General features: G+C 54.9%; 1 protein-coding gene across 2 annotated transcripts; it reads left to right on the top strand.

The window, feature by feature from the left end:
• Nucleotides 1-2,414: 2,414 nt before the first annotated feature.
• ERAL1 (Era like 12S mitochondrial rRNA chaperone 1) lies at nucleotides 2,415-14,084 on the top strand. Of its 2 annotated transcripts, XM_073315926.1 has the most exons (11): nucleotides 2,415-2,574; nucleotides 6,809-6,970; nucleotides 7,308-7,435; nucleotides 7,526-7,603; nucleotides 7,767-7,813; nucleotides 8,258-8,319; nucleotides 8,782-8,894; nucleotides 9,222-9,623; nucleotides 9,923-10,072; nucleotides 10,360-10,440; nucleotides 11,311-14,084. In XM_073315926.1, the coding sequence occupies exons 1-11, from the start codon at nucleotides 2,508-2,510 to the stop codon at nucleotides 11,431-11,433; spliced, it is 1,413 nt and encodes a 470-aa protein (XP_073172027.1). In that variant the 5' UTR covers nucleotides 2,415-2,507; the 3' UTR covers nucleotides 11,434-14,084. The 2 variants fall into 2 exon arrangements, with proteins under 2 accessions (XP_073172027.1, XP_073172028.1); XM_073315927.1 differs by lacking the exon at nucleotides 9,923-10,072.
• Nucleotides 14,085-18,391: the final 4,307 nt, after the last annotated feature.

Genomic DNA, 18,391 nt, shown 5'->3' with positions numbered 1-18,391 from the left:
GGGGGCTGGAGGGCACCCAGGGCGCTGAGGGGGTTACCAGGCCCGGGGGGCTGAGGCGATTGCAGGGGGCTGTAGAGGGCCTGGGGGGGCTGAGGGGATTGCGGGGGGCTGGAGGGGGTCCGGGGCGCTGAGGGGGATGCCAGGCCCGGGGGGGGGCTGAGGGCATTGTGGGGGGGGGCTGTGGAGGCCGGGGGTGCTGAGGGGGTTGCGGGAGGGCTGTAGGAGGCCGAGGGGGCTGTGGAGGCTGGGGGGGCTGAGGGGATTGCGGGGGGCTAGAGGGGGCCCGGAGCACTGAGGGGGTTGCCAGGCCCAGGGGGCGGGGGCTGAGGGGATTGCGGGGGGGCTGTAGGGGGTTGCCAGGCCTGGGGGGGGGCTGTAGAGGATTGCGGGGGGCTGGAGGGGGTCCGTGGCGATGAGGAGGTTGCCAGGCCCGGAGGGGGGGGAGGGGCTGAGGGGATTGCGGGGGGGCTGTGGAGGCCGGGGGGGCTGAGGGGATTGCGGGGGGGCTGTAGGGGGTTGCCAGGCCCGGGGGAGGGCTGAGGCGATTGCGGGGGGCTGTAGGGGGCCCAGGGGGGCTGTGGAGGCCGGGGGGGCTGTAGGGGTTGCCAGGCCCGGGGGGGGGCTGTAGGGGATTGTGGGGGGCTGGAGCGGGCCCAGGGCACTGAGGAGGTTGCCAGGCCCGGGGGGGGGGCTGATGGGATTGCGGGGGGGCTGTAGGGGACCCGGGGGGGCTGAGGGGATTGCGGGGGGGCTGTAGGGGGTTGCCAGGCCCGGGGGGGGCTGTAGGGGATTGTGGGGGACTGGAGGGGGCCCAGGGCGCTGAGGAGGTTGCCAGGCCCGGGGGGGGGGGCTGAGGGGATTGCGGGGGGGCTGTGGAGGCCGGGGGAGGGCTGAGGGGATTGCGGGGGGGCTGTAGGGGGTTGCCAGGCTCGGGGAGGGGCTGTAGGGGATTGCGGGGGGGCTGTAGGGGGTTGCCAGGCCCGGGGGGGGCTGTAGGGGATTGCGGGGGGCTGTAGGGGGCCCGGGGGGGCTGATGGGATTGCGGGGGGGCTGTGGAGGCCGGGGGGGCTGTAGGGGATTGTGGGGGGGCTGTGGAGGCCGGGGGGGCTGAGGGGATTGCGGGGGGGCTGTAGGGGGTTGCCAGGCCCGGGGGGGGCTGATGGGATTGCGGGGGGGCTGTAGGGGGTTGCCAGGCCCGGGGGGGGCTGTAGGGGATTGTGGGGGGCTGGAGGGGGCCCAGGGCGATGAGGGGGTTGCCAGGCCCGGGGGGGGGCTGAGGGCATTGCGGGGGGGCTGTGGAGGCCGGGGGGGCTGAGGGGATTGCGGGGGGGCTGTAGGGGGTTGCCAGGCCCAGGGGGGCTGTAGGGGGCCCGGGGGGGCTGAGGGGATTGCGAGGGGGCTGTAGGGGGTTGCCAGGCCCGGGGGGGGCTGAGGGGATTGCGGGGGGGCTGTAGGGGGCCCGGGGGGGGCTGAGGGGATTGCGGGGGGGCTGTAGGGGGTTGCCAGGCCTGGGGGGGCTGTAGGGGATTGCGGGGGGCTGTAGGAGGCTGGGGGGGGCTGAGGGGATTGCGGGGGGGCTGTAGGGGGTTGCCAGGCCCGGGGGGGGGCTGATGGGATTGCGGGGGGGCTGTAGGGGACCCGGGGGGGCTGATGGGATTGCGGGGGGGCTGTAGGGGGTTGCCAGGCCCGGGGGGGGCTGAGGGGATTGCGGGGGGGCTGTAGGGGGCCCGGGGGGGGCTGAGGGGATTGCGGGGGGGCTGTAGGGGGTTGCCAGGCCTGGGGGGGCTGTAGGGGATTGCGGGGGGCTGTAGGAGGCTGGGGGGGGGCTGAGGGGATTGCGGGGGGGCTGTAGGGGGTTGCCAGGCCCGGGGGGGGGCTGATGGGATTGCGGGGGGGCTGTAGGGGACCCGGGGGGGCTGATGGGATTGCGGGGGGGCTGTAGGGGGTTGCCAGGCCCGGGGGGGCTGTAGGGGGCCCGGGGGGGGCTGAGGGGATTGCGGGGGGGCTGTAGGGGGTTGCCAGGCCTGGGGGGGCTGTAGGGGATTGCGGGGGGCTGTAGGAGGCTGGGGGGGGCTGAGGGGATTGCGGGGGGGCTGTAGGGGGTTGCCAGGCCGGGGGGGGGCTGTAGGGGATTGCGGGGGGCTGTAGGGGACCCGGGGGGGCTGTAGGGGGTTGCCAGGCCCGGGGGGGGCTGATGGGATTGCGGGGGGGCTGTAGGGGGTTGCCAGGCCCGGGGGGGGCTGAGGGCAGGCTGTAGGGGGTTCCGGGGCCCCGGGGGGCTCTGGCGAGCGAGTGGCTGTCCCCCAGCAGAGGGCGCCCCGCCCGGCCCGGCGCAGACTGTGTCTGGGCTGCCCCGCCCCCACGCTGGGGCCCCGCCCCTCGATGTGCTCCCAGCCAATGGGGCGAGCCCGCCGCGCCCGCTCCCACAATGCCCCGCGGCGGGTGAAGATGGCGGCGCCTGGGGCGCGAGGCGGCGGGGCTTGTAGCTGCTGAGGCCTGGGCGTGTCATGGCCGCCGTGGGCCGCGCTCTGCGCTGGGCGCTGCGGGCCGGGAGGTCGGGCCGGGCCCGCACAGGTGAGAGAGCCGCGGGGCGGGGCCCGGGCCGGGTTGTGGGGGAGGGAAGCCGGGCCTGGGGCCGGGCGGGGGAGGGGAGCCGGGTTGGGGGGTGGGGGCCTGGCGGGAGAGGGGAGCCGGGGGGCGGGGCCGGGCCGCGTTGTGGGGGAGGGAAGCTGGGCCTGGGGCCGGGCGGGGGAGGGGAGCCGGGTTGGGGGGTGGGGGCCTGGCGGGAGAGGGGAGCCGCGGGGCGGGGCCCGGGCCGGGTTGTGGGGGAGGGAAGCCGGGCCTGGGGCCGGGTTGGGGGGGCCTGGCGGGGGAGGGGAGCCGGGGGGCGGGGCCGGGCCGCGTTGTGGGGGAGGGAAGCCGGGCCTGGGGCCGGGCGGGGGAGGGGAGCCGGGTTGGGGGGTGGGGGCCTGGCGGGAGAGGGGAGCCGGGGGGCGGGGCCGGGCCGCGTTGTGGGGGAGGGAAGCTGGGCCTGGGGCCGGGCGGGGGAGGGGAGCCGGGTTGGGGGGTGGGGGCCTGGCGGGAGAGGGGAGCCGCGGGGCCCGGGCCGGGTTGTGGGGGAGGGAAGCCGGGCCTGGGGCCGGGTTGGGGGGGCCTGGCGGGGGAGGGGAGCCGGGGGGCGGGGCCGGGCCGCGTTGTGGGGGAGGGAAGCTGGGCCTGGGGCCGGGCGGGGGAGGGGAGCCGGGTTGGGGGGTGGGGGCCTGGCGGGAGAGGGGAGCCGGGGGGCGGGGCCGGGCCGCGTTGTGGGGGAGGGAAGCCGGGCCTGGGGCCGGGCGGGGGAGGGGAGCCGGGTTGGGGGGTGGGGGCCTGGCGGGAGAGGGGGGGCGGGGCCGGGCCGCGTTGTGGGGGAGGGAAGCCGGGCCTGGGGCCGGGCGGGGGAGGGGAGCCGGGTTGGGGGGTGGGGGCCTGGCGGGAGAGGGGAGCCGGGGGGCGGGGCCGGGCCGCGTTGTGGGGGAGGGAAGCCGGGCCTGGGGCCGGGCGGGGGAGGGGAGCCGGGTTGGGGGGTGGGGGCCTGGCGGGAGAGGGGGGGCGGGGCCGGGCCGCGTTGTGGGGGAGGGAAGCCGGGCCTGGGGCCGGGCGGGGGAGGGGAGCCGGGTTGGGGGGTGGGGGCCTGGCGGGAGAGGGGAGCCGGGGGGCGGGGCCCGGGCCGGGTTGTGGGGGAGGGAAGCCGGGCCTGGGGCCGGGCGGGGGAGGGGAGCCGGGTTGGGGGGGGCCTGGCATGGCCTGGGAGGGGAGCCGGGGAGCGGGGCCGGGCCGCGTTGTGGGGGAGGGAAGCTGGGCCTGGGGCCGGGCGGGGGAGGGGAGCCGGGGGGGCGGGGCCAGGTTGGGGGGGCCGTGAAGCTTTGGAAGGCCCCATTGGGCTGGTTCTGGTTCACTTAGCTCTGGTCTACACTAGGACTTTAGGTCGAATTTAGCAGCGTTAAATTGATGTAAACCTGCACCCGTCCACACGATGAAGCCCTTTATTTCGACTTAAAGGGCTCTTAAAATCGATTTCCTTACTCCACCCCTGACAAGTGGATTAGCGCTTAAATCGGCCTTGACAGGTCGGATTTGGGGTACTGTAGACACAATTCGACAGTATTGGCCTCCGGGAGCTATCCCAGAGTGCTCCATTGTGACTGCTCTGGACAGCACTCTCAACTCAGATGCACGATTGTTTGCCGTTGCTCTGTCGCAGGGAGGGGCTACTGACGACACGGCTTACAGGGTTGGCTTACAGGGAGCTAAAATCAACAAAGGGGGTGGCTTTACGTCAAGGAGTATTTCAGGCAGGGCTTCACGGAAGGTTCCAATAAGAAATGGTGCACCTAAGTTATTGTTCTTATTGGAACAAGGAGGTTAGCCTGGCCTCTGATTGATACATGGCTAGATCTACCTCGCTGCACCTTCTCTGTGAGTGACTGCAGTGTGACCTAGAGGAATGAGTCCCCTAGATGGGGGCGGGGAGGGGTTTGCAAATGAGTACAAAACAAATCTGGTCTATTTCTTGTTTTGATACACTCCATCTATCTTTTACTGCATGCCATCCACATCTCATGGCTGCTCGGCAGAAGATGGTACAATAGGACTGCTAGCAATCCGTATCACCTGCCTGCTCACCATAAGATGGTTCAATAGGACTGACTGCAGGACTAAAGAAAATGACGTGATCAAGTCACTCCAAATTTAGTCCCTGCGCCCATGTCTGCCCAGGCGCTCCTGATCGACCTCACACAGGTGACCAGGAGCACCTCGGACATGACGATGACGGCTACCAGTCCTATTGCACCGTCTGCTGCCACAAGGCAATGGGTTGCTGTTGCTGTGTAGCAATGCAGTACAGCGTCTGCCAGCACCCAGGAGACATACGGTGACAGTGAGCTGAGCGGGCTCCATGCTTGCAGTGGTATGGCGTCTGCACAGGTAACTCAGGAAAAAAGGCGCGAAACGATTGTCTGCCCTTGCTTTCACGGAGGGAGGGAGGGAACGGGGGCCTGACGATATGTACCCAGAACCACCCGCGACAATGTTTTAGCCCCATCAGGCATTGGGATCTCAACCCAGAATTCCAATGGGCAGCGGAGACTGCGGGAACTGTGGGATAGCTACCCACAGTGCAGCACTGGTTACAGGGCTCTGGTCTGCGTGTTTGGAGCTGTCCCCGGTGCTCTGCTGCCGCCACTCAGACGCTGGTCAACACCCCAGACTGCCAGCCTCGGCCACCAGGAGCCAACCTCCCTACTCCCTGCAGTGCTCAGCCCCCGTCTTCTGATCAGGGAGCTCTCCCCAGACCTGGAGAGCAACAGACCAGTGGGATGGGTCTGGGGGTGGGGGTGCTGTAACTGGCCAGTGTAGAGGAAAGCTCCGTATACAGTTGCTCAAATAAGAGTTTCTGCCTTGTAATGGTTAGGTCGCATGTTGAGAAACTCTCCACTATGGTTACTCACTGTACCCTGACATCCGTTATAGCACCCGTGTTTCAGTTTCCTGGCAAAAGGAGCACAACCAGCTCTTCTTCCTGCTATCGCCGTGAGAGTTCAATAGTGCTTAGGAGTCATTGTTCAGCACTTTCTTTTTCTTTTGGTATTGAGTGCAGTCACTATTTAGCTTTGTACGACCCACCTCAAGTCAGCCCATAAAGCCAGCCTCCATCTCCCAAACAAGCCCCTTTGCGCTTTCTCCCTTGCCACCCCCCACATTTGTCAGGAGCTCCCAATAAACATCTGCAAAGCCATCTCATTAGCCTCCTTTGAATTCTTCCTTTGCTGTGATGTTTACAAAAACTTGATAGTGACTGGGCCACTGGTGTGAAACCAGTGTGTCTTGCTGACTAATATCATCTCATTGTTTCTTTGCACTTGTCCATCTCTTGTTTTTTGTCTTCTACTTGGATTGTAAGCTCTTTGGGTCGGTTCCATCTTCTTGTTGTGTGTTTTTACCGCAGCTTGCACAGTGGGGTCCTGGTCCATGACTGAGGTTCCTAGGTGCTAGCATGATACAAATAGTAAATATCAATGTACAGGCATAAAGGACATGTTACCGGCCCCGAAGCTTCTTGTAGAAAGTGAGAATTCTTAGCAGTCTGACAGCTTTGGAGCAATGACAGAAGTACTAGTGTAGACTCAGCTCAGATGCCTTTCTCATCATGTTTATCTGAACTTGCTCATTGCTGACCTTAGTGACTTGGTGGTAAAAATGCATGTGCCCAGTCTGCACTTGTGGTTCCATTGTTAGCACCAAAGGTGGGAGAACTGGTAAAATTTCTCTCTGCACAGGTTGCTGAAGAGGCTGCTAGATATGGACAATACAATTCAGACACAATTCCCTAAATGAATGCTGGGAAATGGTGCTGACCCCTTTTCATTGTGGAAGCTGTGTGAACTGGCACATGAGAAGGCTTTCTAAGTGTAATGGGCAGCAAGGAGGGAGGCTGGGGAGAATTACAGGTAGGGGCTTCAGCCACACTGCATGAGAGTGTTTGCTAATATCTCTTCTAATGTGATTAATCCTTCGTACATAGTTCATACTAATGGTTTAGGAGCCTTGATTATGGAATTCTCTGGTTATGTAGTGTGTGTGCCCTTGTCATTACCATCCCAACTGTAACCTGAAAGAACCATAAGCTGTTAGTGGGATTGAGGAACCCATATTGGTAAAATCTAATTTCTCAGCTGTGTTTTGAGGCCATCTTGCTTAGAATTTCTTGTAGCATTTTCGGTCCAGCATGCAGCAGGTTTAAGTTGGTATTGCTGTGTTGGTTTTTCAGTCAGTGGTGCCTGTTTCCTGGAGAACAGAGCCCAGAGGGTCAACATATTCCCTGCTTGCTTTTATGGAAACATTTCTGCCCTGGATACCATCCTAGGAATTTCCAGAGAGAAGACAGAATGTGCACTGGGTCAACATCCACCATCGGTGTCTTACTGCAAAGGTAAACTCAGCTGCCTGCATGATTTTTCTAGGGAGGTGGTGAACAATAGCAATAGAGGCAGCCTCTAAAGAGGGCATAGCGGAAAGTTGGAAAACAGCCTTGGAAGGACTGACTTGCAAAAGATGTTCCAACAGTTGTAAATAGCTGGGTATCCCATGAGGTGGGGATTAAAGGCTGTACATTCTTGTAGTCTCTCAAGATTAATCTCGTCAGCCACTTAATATTTTGTTTTGTGCAGTGATATCTTTTGAGTCTTTGGTGCACTAATCCATTAAATGTGTGCAGTCTGGTGTGACTGCAGTGTTCTTACTTGAACACCTTATTTCTCTCTCTGCAGCTGAGCAAGATAGCTTGTTGGTGCACCAACCAGATGAGCCAGAGAACCCCAAGGTTCTGAGAGTTGCCATCATTGGAGCACCAAATGCTGGGAAATCTACCCTCTCGAATAAACTCTTGGGCAGAAAGGTAAAGCTTTGCAGCATCTGAGAACCAGGTGACAGATTGTTTTTGTCTACGTTTCTTAGATGTTGTACACATCTGACTTGTTTCCTACAGATTTTCCCAGTATCGAAGAAGGTGCACACCACACGATGCAATGCCTGTGGGGTCATCACAGAAGAAGACACTCAGCTGGTAGGTATTCCACATGTGATAAGGTAACTCTCAGCAATAGACATTTGTGATCCATAGCATTTTGCTTACACCTTACAGTCTACTTCAGTTGCACAAACTGAAGTTTTAGCTTCCTGTCAGTAATTACAGGAAGATCCTTATTGGTTTGGCTTTCTCTTTCTAGATCATCCTGGACACACCTGGCCTCATCAGCCACACGAAAGCCAAAAGGTATCTCTCTCAATGTGGGTAGATGAAAAATCCAGCTGGGCAAAGTTTGAGGAGACCAGAACATGAGTTCTGTTGTAGGAGCTTGTAGAGCAGATTGAAAGGGGTGTAATGGGTATTTACTTGGGATAGAGGTGTGTTGTGCACAGAATGTGAAGGTCTTTGAGCCCAGTTCTTGTCTCTGAACTACCTTAAAATTACCAGCAATCCAGTAGCACCTAGAGTCCACAGTCTTTGTTGAGATCACATTGTGCCAGGCACTGCACTCTCAGTGAGAGATGATGTAGGCCAAAAGGTGGCACTGCACTATCTGGGTACTAAAAGGGAATGTGAAATGGACTGTCTTTTGTTTTAAGAGGAAATTCTTCCACTCTGCCATGGGATGGAAAAGGAGGCAGTTTATGATCAGATGCATGTGCAGTTCCATAATAGGTATTTGTCTTTCAGGCATAATCTGGAGAAATCCCTGATACATGATCCATGGGACAGCATGAAGCATGCAGACTTAGGTGGGAACCCAGTTCTCATACTATATCAAGTCAAATCCTGATCTGTCTGCGGTGGGTACTTGTATGGCTCCCATTGCCCTGGTATCCGAGTGCCCATGTACTGAGTGGAGCAGCAATGGCAGCTCCTGGGTGTGCGGGGATAGAGTGGAGGGGAACTACATACAGGAACTCTCCACATATGTAACTGGGGAAAAGTATAGTATACCTGTACAACGCTTAAGGAGGAAGTGTGGATGATTGGACTGGGCTGGGTTGTTGAGGATTATTTAGTATGGCACTGGGAAGATGTAGAAAAGTGCATTATTTTATCATATTAGGAACCTCTACACGCACACTCAGACGTACACATTCTGCTGTGGAAGTAAGAAAGGCGGTGATATGAACAAAGAGTCCACAAGCTGAGGGGCATTAAAGACTGATATCTGCCACGAGGGGATTGAAATGTATCTCTCTGTTTGGCAGTTCTGGTTTTGGTGGATGTGTCAGAACGCTGGACACAGAACCGTCTGAGTCTCCAGGTGCTGCAGTGTCTTTCTCAGTTCCCACAGATTCCCAGCATCCTGGTCATGAACAAGGTAAATGAGAGAGGGATCCAAGTCCTCTGTTTTATACAGTGAGTTAGCGCTTGGGCATTACATACAGGGCCTCTTTCCTTTATACCTCTATTGAAGGTTAAACTAAGTGTTGTTCTCTTGGCAAGTGCCACAGAAGAAATCAATTTATTTGAAGGTTTCCAGTGTCTTGTAACTTACAAGGGGGTGACATAGGCCTGCAGCAATAGTGCAGACCTTACATCTGTGATTCATCCCTCTTTCACCTCAAGATTTGGATTATTACATGAGACAGTTACATTTGTCCCAGTTCCATCTGGAACAAATTCCTGATCAGTCTTTCTATTTCAGGTGGATCTGCTGAAGAGAAAGGCCCTTCTGCTGGACCTGGTCACTGAGCTCACAGAAGGAGTTGTAAATGGAAAGAAACTGAAAGTGAAATCTATGTCTAAGATACATTCGGACTCCACCAGAAACAATCCCCTTCAAAGCATCCAAACTTGCCTGTCTGAAAATACCTCCAAACAGTCTGGTTATCTCCAGGATGCCAGCGAAGTCCAGAGAGGCTCTAGCTCAGATACCAGTTGTAACATGAGGGCATCAAACTCTAATCATATGTTGGAAGGCACAGAGAAAGTACAAATTGCAAACCACCAGGTATCTAGAGACTTAAAGAACAAGAAAGGCTGGCCACACTTCCAGGAGATCTTCATGCTAGCAGCTATTAATGGAGAGGCAGTGGAGACGCTGAAGGTAAATTAGCCTGAAATAATTTCATTCTACCTTGTGACTTGCACCCTCTCACTCTTGTGGTTTGAGCCTCATATCGTATGAGGAAATAGCCAACCTTTATTTGTCTGACCTGTCCCCTTTCTCCTGGCCTGCGGTCTGCAGCTCCCTGAGGAGTCCCTGGTATGCTGGTGATGGGGTGCCATCTGACCAAGGGAACTGTGCCATGTCAGACTACTTAAGAGTGCCATCTTTGATTTATTTCCACCTAGGACTTTTACTGGTGACTTTGGGTCCCCTTTAACTGCCCTTTGTGTCGACAGAAGTACCTCCTGATGCAAGCCAAGCCAGGTCGATGGGAGTACCACAGCAGGGTTTTGACAAGCCAGTCCCCCCAGGAGATCTGTGATGATATAATTAGGGGGAAGCTACTGGAGTATCTGCCACAAGAAGTGCCCTACACTGTGCTTCAGGTAGGAAGCAGCTCAGTGAGAGCAGCTTTTCGTAAGTGTCCATATGATGAGAGAGATCCTTCCTGGTAATCTCTAAAGGTTTGGGTTTAATGTTTGAGGGCATGTGGCACTGCATTATTCCCAAGTCCTTCACTGGGGAGTAGGGCCCTCATGATGCCTGTTGTGCATGTGTGCTTGGCCACGAGAGGGACAGGCAGCGGAACAGGAGTCTCTGGGGCCTGGAGGCAGGGGACTTTGCTCTTTGGAGGGGTTTACTGAGTGGTTGGGTTTGTGCCCTAATGTTGCAGAAGACGGAGATGTGGGAGGAAGGGCCGAGTGGGGAGCTCATCATCCTGCAGAACCTGCTCGTCCCAAAGGAGACCCATGTGGTGAGTATTCTTGGAGAATCTCTATGCTCTTTCGCTGCTGACTGGGGGAGTCTGCTGATTGGGAGCAGAAGAAAGGAGGGTCTGCAGACCCAGTGTGGGAGTAGGATCCTTCATGCATCCATGGAGATCAGTCACATTTGTATGGCGCATACTAGATATCCTGTTTCTTAGCCAGTTCTCTGCTATAGGCTAATGCGCCCTGCACTAGGCTTGCAGTACAGACTCTGAGTCCTGTGGGCTGTGAATTGCAGGTCAGGCACAGTGTAAAGTGCATTAAATATCTGTAGCCCTGTGGTACGTCTAGACAGAGTGAGGCCAAACCGCCCATTATGTACTAGGTGGAGCATAGCAGTGACAGGGTCTACTCTGTACCTTCCTTACCCTCTGACTAGAGCATGAAGGCACAGCATGCGCCAGCCTCATGTGTGAGTTGGCCAGTCAGTCACTCGAGGTACCTATCTCCCCTTTGGCACAGACCATGCTGTCTGTGTCTGAGGTAGAGAGTACAGGCCCTCCCAGTGTCAAGTAGCTGGTTTTTCAGTTTCTCTGCAAACGGGGCAAGAGTCTGCACTGTTCTGTGGTGACAGATACCCCATAGGCAGGGTTCAGGGATGCTTCAAATCAGTGTTTCTCAACGATCGGTCCGTGGACTGGCACCAGTCCCTGAGATCTCCCTGACGCAATTTAGGAAAGCAGCAAGCCGGTCTCTGGTATCAAAAAGGTTGAGAGACACGGAAATGAAACATCCTCTTTATCTTCTTCCCCAGTCACCATGTTGCTCTCTTGGGCTGTCTCTCCCTGCAGTTAGGTGGCACTGCCAGAAGTCAGGGAGGTGAATGTGATAATCCTCTGTCTCTGTTTGTGGTACAGAAGATGCTGATCGGTGTGGGAGGCCAGCTGATCAGCAAGATTGCTCAGGAGGCCGGGGAGGACCTGATGAACATATTCCTGTGTGACATCCGCTTGAAGCTCTGTGTGAAGCTGAAGAAATGAGCTGCTTGTTTAGATGTTACCAACTCTTTTTGTCTGACCACTAATGAAGAGATGGACACGCTGAAGAACATGGAGCCACCCCTTTATGGTGGGGCTGACGCCCGCTGGCAATATCAGGGCACTGAGATTCCCCCTGGGTACAGTGAGGGATGCTGAGTAAACCAAAGAACTAAAGTAGAATGTTCTTTGAAGGGTCTGAACTGCAATGAGTTTAATGGTGGAACGTGGTGAAATTCTCAGACATTGACCTACCCCCAACAGATTATCCAGTGAGAACTTGGAGTGGATGTTGGGGAACCAACCCCCCTCTCCCACCCAGTTTTAGTGCTGCATTTACAGAGCAATCTGTCTTTGCTTCCTCTACTGCTTCTTGGCTTTCGCATCCTTTGGAGGACTAGCCTGCTATCTGTACTGCCAAAAGCAAAAACCTGTGGCTGGAAGTTGTGCTGAAAATGATGATTCTGCAGTGGCAGAATACGGGGTGGAGAGAGGAGGCAAGAGCACAAATTGAATCTCTAAGATCAGGGTCATTTCTGAAGGGCTCAAACAGGTGTCACCTGCATGCATGTCCAGATGCATGCATTGTATTGCACCTCAGTGGGCATGAGTGATATGAGCACTGGTCTGTCAAATACTCTCCAGACCATTAATGTCCACTGTGAAGAAGTAACTCTAGTCTCCCTCAGGCAAGAGCTTAAAACGCTTCTACAGTAATTGGTGTTCTAGAAAAACTGCAGACTCAGCTATGAGTAGCTGAGTGAGTACTGTAAAGTGAAATGCTGCCTGTATAGTGCTTGGGGGTCCTTTGGCCTGAAAGTGGCTTTGTAAATATAACTGTCCTTTAAAGTCAAAAGGACTGCTGTCTTCTGGCAAAGAAAGGGTTATCGGGTGTATTCCCCTCATCTCATGTCTTCAGTGCTGTAAGGCCACGTAGCTGTACAACTAGAAATGGTGGTGGTCCAGCTGAAAAGGCTGCACCAGCCCAGCTCACATGCTGATCTTCCTTGTGATTGCAGCACCTCGTGCTGTCTGCCTGGTGCTTCTTCTGCAGGCTGTGGAAGTCTAATGAATGAGGGATCATGGAAATTGGGCCTTTAGGAGCCAGATGTTTGCTGATGGGGGCTGGAGCAGAGGATGTTGCTTGTAAATAGAGCCACTCATTCCTTTTTAGTGTAGCTGGGATAGCAGGTGGGTATTGCTGAGGGAATCACTCTATTGGTTGCAGTCAAAGAGAGACATGTTGACTAAGCAGTGGTTCCCAACTAGAGTGCACCTGCAATAGGGTGGTGCATGGATACGGTCTCCCTTCCCCTACGCAGTTGGCACCCTGGCCTCTTTCCATTCTCCTCTTTCCTATTTTGCAAGCATTTTTGTTGTCTTGTTTTCTGTCCCTTATCCTTTTCTTTCACTTGCCAGAAGGCTGTGAGGGAGGGGCCAGGCTGCACGTGCTGCTGTGACTGAGCTGAGTATCAGGAGAGCAGAGAAGGAGAGCGTGGGTCAGTGGGCTGCTGTCTGAACATGAAGCTCTGTATACCTGAGGGGCTGCTGCAGGAGGCTGGGGGAAAGGGGAATGCTTCCCAAGGAGCTGCCTGATTTTAGAAGCGGCAATCTGAGAAAATTGCCATGGAGTGGAAAGTGGATCCATTGAAAGGCTTTCTCTACTCCCATTGCTCCTTATCTCCTTTGCGCTGCCCCAGGGGATTCTAGGTGTGCCCCTGGTTGGAGAAGCAGGGATGTCACAGGTCAGGCTTGAGGTTCATTGCAGAGCTGGCAGGGACGTTCGCCTTCACTGGTAGCGGGTGACACGGGTCAGGACTGAACGCCATGGAGATTGAGAAGACTAAAATCTGAGCTGCATGGCAGTCTATAGGCTTGTGTTGCCCTTCCAATAGCTATGTTGGTGTTGGCACGGACTGGCACAGCCTCTGCAGACAAAGATGAGATGAGCTGTTTACTGGCACCAAGATGCATTAACTGGCATATTATAGATATGTATCTAGACGACTGTTTCTCAAATGTGGTCGTCATGGCTGCATGTAGCCACCAGGGAATTTTCTTGCAGCCACAGCCTCCTGGGCGGGGATGGGGGAGAAAGCAGTGGCCCCCTCCCCCAAGGCCGCCAGCAATGGTTGGGTCCTGCCCACCTCCGGGGAAGACAAGCTAGAGGAGCAGGCAGCCAGTAAGTTCCCCACCTTCCCAGGGCTGGTGGGGGCAGGCTTCAGCCCTCGGGTGGCAGGCTCCAGCCACAGGGCTTCAGGCTCCATTTCCCGGCTGTACGGTGGCGGGCTCTGCCCCAAGGTCACTCCCCCCCAGCACCTGGCCCCTGCTGCCTCCCTATCCATCTCCCCATCCAGGGCTTAATTTGTCCTCAGGCTTGCTGGGGCTGAGTAAGCCTGCTGGGAAATGTGGTATTTGTATGTTTGTTTATATCACTTTTCACAGCAGACTTAGTAACTAACATGTCTTTTTTAAATTAAAAAAAAAGGGCAACCAAAAAAAGCAAAAGACATAAGAAAAAATACAAGAACTTACCAAGCACCTTATTTGTTTCTATTCTGTTTAGGCCTAGTAAAGAATAGAGACAACTGTATGTTATTTTTATTGAGTCTGGGGAAAAAATCCCAAATAAATTACAATGATTTGGACATGTATATGTGCATATTTCTTTTTCCTAAAGTTAATTAAGTATTTAGGAAAAATTGTCAGAGTGGCCACCACCATCACTCTGAGGCTACCAAAAAAATTGTGAGAACCCCTGATCTAGATTCATCATTCCCCTGCCGTGTGGGGTTGCTATATAAATCAGGTGATTGACTCCTTTATTCAGATCACAAGCCACAGAGTGTTGATCTCTCCATGTTCCCAGAGCTAGGCTTGCTAAAGGATCTTGCACATGGTAGGAGATCTCTTGAGACATCAAGCTACATTTCCCATTCTGTGGTGTTTACAAGCAGCCCTGAGCACTTAAGGTGCTGCCCAGGCAATTAAAATAAGGATACCTTCAGGTCCCCCAGGCACTCCCAGCTCCTGTTTGGAACCCAAACCTCTCATGAAATCCAGTGCCACTTTCTTCCTTCCCAGAGAAAAGGGGAGGCTTCGGTGGCACTGACAAAACCCACTGAGCCATTAAAGACTCTGCCATGGAGGAGATAAGAGCATCTCTGAGCAACAGTGAGCTGCCTTCAGATAGTAAGGGGATACCCTGACTTCTTTCTCTCAATGCGGGGGATATTTTGGTGCCCTGAATGTTTCTAACTGACTTCTATTCCACTGACAATAAAATGAGGTCCCCGCTCAAGCAGTCGTTTCTCTTCCCCTTTCTGTCAGACGGCAGCGGCTACCTGGGATCTGTTTTACTCTGACTAAAATCAGGACACTTTCATGTATCTTCTTTCTTCCCAGCTGAACTTAGATCACCTTTCCATAGCAGTGGATTGTTCACAGGTGCTTCTGAAGTTGACACCTTGCAGGGAAGAGAGACTGGTAAAGGAGCTTTGAGGATTCAAAAGGTTGTTTCATTTGGTGTCCGATACAATGAGGAAACCATTCCTTTGTGAAATGTTGACAGACAAAGTAAGTCTCAAGCTGCCCCAAAGCATATTTCAGTGATTTTTCCAGGCTGAAGATCAGAGCCCAGTGCCTGGAGCAGCTGGTCCCTAGGAGTGAGAGGTGATGGAAAATCAATGCAAAATGTATTTCCTTGAAATGGAAATACTGTGTGTGAAAATGCTTAGTTGCCTAACTACCCGACTGACTCAGTGAGAGGCTGTGCTTAGGGCCTGCTCAGTCTGAAATGTGAGGCAGTAGCTCATTAATAAGGCTTGGCAAATAGATTAATTAGACATCAGCCAATCAGTTCTCATATGAAAGGTACTGTTAGCATTTGTCCGAAGGCCCAGACTACGGAAGGTGCTATCTTCCTGGAGCACAGATATATTTTAATTCTTCCTGATTTTGGGAAGGCAACATGGGCATGGAGGGGGTTAGTCAGGGCTCTTCATATTGTACTAAGCTAACAAATGCCATTGTAGTAGTTAGGATGAAATGATAATGGGGTTAGGCAGCCATGTGATCAGGTGTCCATGGGGTTGGGAACATGGAGGTCAGGTGACAATGCAGTTAGATGACAGGAATAGTAACCTGTGGAGTGAGATGCTACTGGGCTAAGGAGTAATGCCTGGCATCTAGATGCTGCACTGATAATCTTCAGAAAAAGCTTAGGAGTCTTGTTTGTCTCTTGGAAAACGCTGACATGTTGCAGACTGAGGTTTGATTTCAGTTATTGGTGAGGTTCTGAAAGGGGGGAAACTTTCTAACTGACCTTGTTTTACAGTAGGTGATTGCACCTAATGTTTGTGGTGGTGGTAGCAGCTGTATTGAGAGCCCGGTGTCACACTGGGCTCTACAAATGCTAGGCGTTCTCACCTAAATAGTGTGAAAACACCATTGGGCTGAGGGCAGAGATGACAGTGTTGCCAGCTACATACCCCTCCTGCAGCTAGATATGGCTTAACCTATGGTTGTAAAGATGCAATTAAAATTGGGCAGGATCTTACATCATTAACAGTCAGGGGTTGGCATGTCTGTGGTCTCTTCCTGGGTGCCAGCAGCCTGAGAGGAATCTGTATCATGGTACAAAGGGGATCAGTAAATCATCATTCCTGAAATAAAACCAAAAATGAGGGGGTGGCAGGTTTGTGCTCTACACTGGCTGGCAAGTGCATGTGCCATTCCTCCCTCTTGGACAAGAATGTGGACGCTTTCTTGGACTGAAGCCCAAACTTCACCATGTCTGAGCAGAACCTACTAGGGAGGATGCACCTGTTTAACTGATCGTGCAACTGACTTCAAGGCATGGAGAGTGGACAAATGCCCCATATATCATTGCTGGTAACTAACCTCCATGGGCATCTGCTTTGCAGCCAATTATAGGGACAGAGATGAGAAAGTAAGGCATAATTATTTATGATATGCGAGAAACTGCCATGTCAGCTAAACAGTGCAGGGTCCTGGCTTTCCCTGGTACGGCAACATGAGTGCAGTTCCAATTACCTGTACTGCCAGGGCAGCACGTGAAATAAGCCTTTCATAGGAAGTCCAGCCTCATCTCACTGCTAGGTAGGAAGAGCATTCACTTGCCTCAGGGGGAACGAGGCAGGTGAAATGGCCAGGGAGAGCAGCAGACAAGCCACCTTGGAAGGAAGCAAAGAACCGCAGCTCCCCCTGGGTGTAAGGAATGAATTCTGAGGGCTGGTTGGGAGGGAAGTGTGCTGTCAAGGAGAGTCCCAACAAAGCGTGGACAAGATTGCTAACTTTTAATGCTGACCAAATTCCCTGGTTCCTAGTAACAGTTGTGGCAGCAGTCTGCATCCTTCTGGCTGCCAGTGCATTCTCAGGCTAGGCTGCCATTACTTTCTCTACAATATGCCTTCCCTTTCCTCTTCCTTACAAAGGTGTGAACTGTCCGTCTTTCCAGATGGGCTGCACCTGGTCCATTCTTTGATGGCATGTGGTGTAGCAATTGGTTAGCTGTCTAAAGTGATGAATGCTGCTCCCAAGCCCTCAATTTAGCTGAAGCAAGATATTCTGCTTAATTTATCCATCACCTTTTTTTTTTTGCTACACAGGGCTAAAAACCCTTCAGCGTCATGTAAGAGTGGTTCTGTCACCTTAATATTGTCCGAAAGGTTAATCCCACTGCCTATATAGGCCTAGTAGTGTATGAGGAAACGGGATTTAAATAAGCTTTTAAACTCTCTCAGTGCCATTTGGGTCTGTGACAAAAATGTCAAACCACCGAGGGCCAAAAAAGCTGTGTTTTGTAAACTCTATGCAACAGATACAAACCTGCGGTAACAGAAAAGGGAGGTGGAATTTTCTCCATTTTACATTTGGGGAAACAGACACAAACAGGTTTAATTAGCCTGTTACTAGTAGGGGGGAGATTATCCCGTTTATGGTAGTCCCTACTGCCCGTGGCACATTCCAGACAGAATAGAGTACAATTCTGTCCTGAGCTGTTAGCTATGAAAGGATGGAGGTAGAAGTTATGATAAAGTGGTATAGCACAACTGGACTGGAGAAGCAAGTCCCTGCTGTCTTTTGGAGGATGTATGGTCCCTTCATGCATGCACAGGAGAATAGCTTTCACTTCTATTCCCCCTCGCCCTCATGCTAATTATTATTCTGCAGCCATGCCCAGCAGGTCTGGGTACCAAGCCTTGGCTATGGATTACTGTACTTCTATTACAGTAGCGCCTTTTGGTGATCCTCCTGCGTGAGGACTATGGGTACAGAGGGGTGTATGTGCATAGCTGACAGAATGTATAATCTAAGGTAAAGGGGGCCTTAGGGCCTGTGTAGGGTCTGACGGCTGGGTAGTTCCTATGCATTTTGAAAGAAGTATTTGAAATACCAAAAAGAAATTTAACCCCCCCCCCCCGTTGCTTTATCAGCCCTAGAGCAGAGAAGCGGTTTATTTACAGCACAGACAAGGGACTCTCGACAAGCAGCACCCCTTGCTGCTCACCCTGTCTCCCCTTCGCTGGGACAGCATGAGGCCAGGGGCCAACCCGGGCGGCCCTAGGCACTCAGCACCAGCTTCCCCCAGCCCACCGCTTCCCTCCGCGCCAGTTCTCACGCCGAGTCCGCACGAGACGCTTGTGCGGCCGTAGGCCGAGCAGGGTGTGAAGCGGGGCGATCCCGCCTACTGCAGTCGTGCTTCGAGGCCCTAGTGTAGACGCGGGCACGCTCCCAGCGCTGCGGTTTTGCTGGCGGGGGGTCGCTAGCTTTACCCTACCGCCAGACAGGCAGCGCGGCTGTGGAGGCCGCGTCCCCCCCGGGAGCCCTGGCCCCTACAGGGCGCTGGGGCGCGAAGCCAGGGGGCGGCGTGGTTCCCTGCCGCCGGGGCTGCCGGGCCCATTGTGGGGCGGGGTGGGGGCTGCCGGGCCCCTCGTTG

Source organism: Lepidochelys kempii, chromosome 17 (genome assembly GCF_965140265.1).
Source record: "Lepidochelys kempii isolate rLepKem1 chromosome 17, rLepKem1.hap2, whole genome shotgun sequence".
In the NCBI taxonomy this organism is placed as follows: domain Eukaryota; kingdom Metazoa; phylum Chordata; order Testudines; family Cheloniidae; genus Lepidochelys; species Lepidochelys kempii.
The sequence above is the reverse complement of the archived record's forward strand: the minus strand, read 5'-3'. Positions and strand labels throughout refer to the sequence as shown.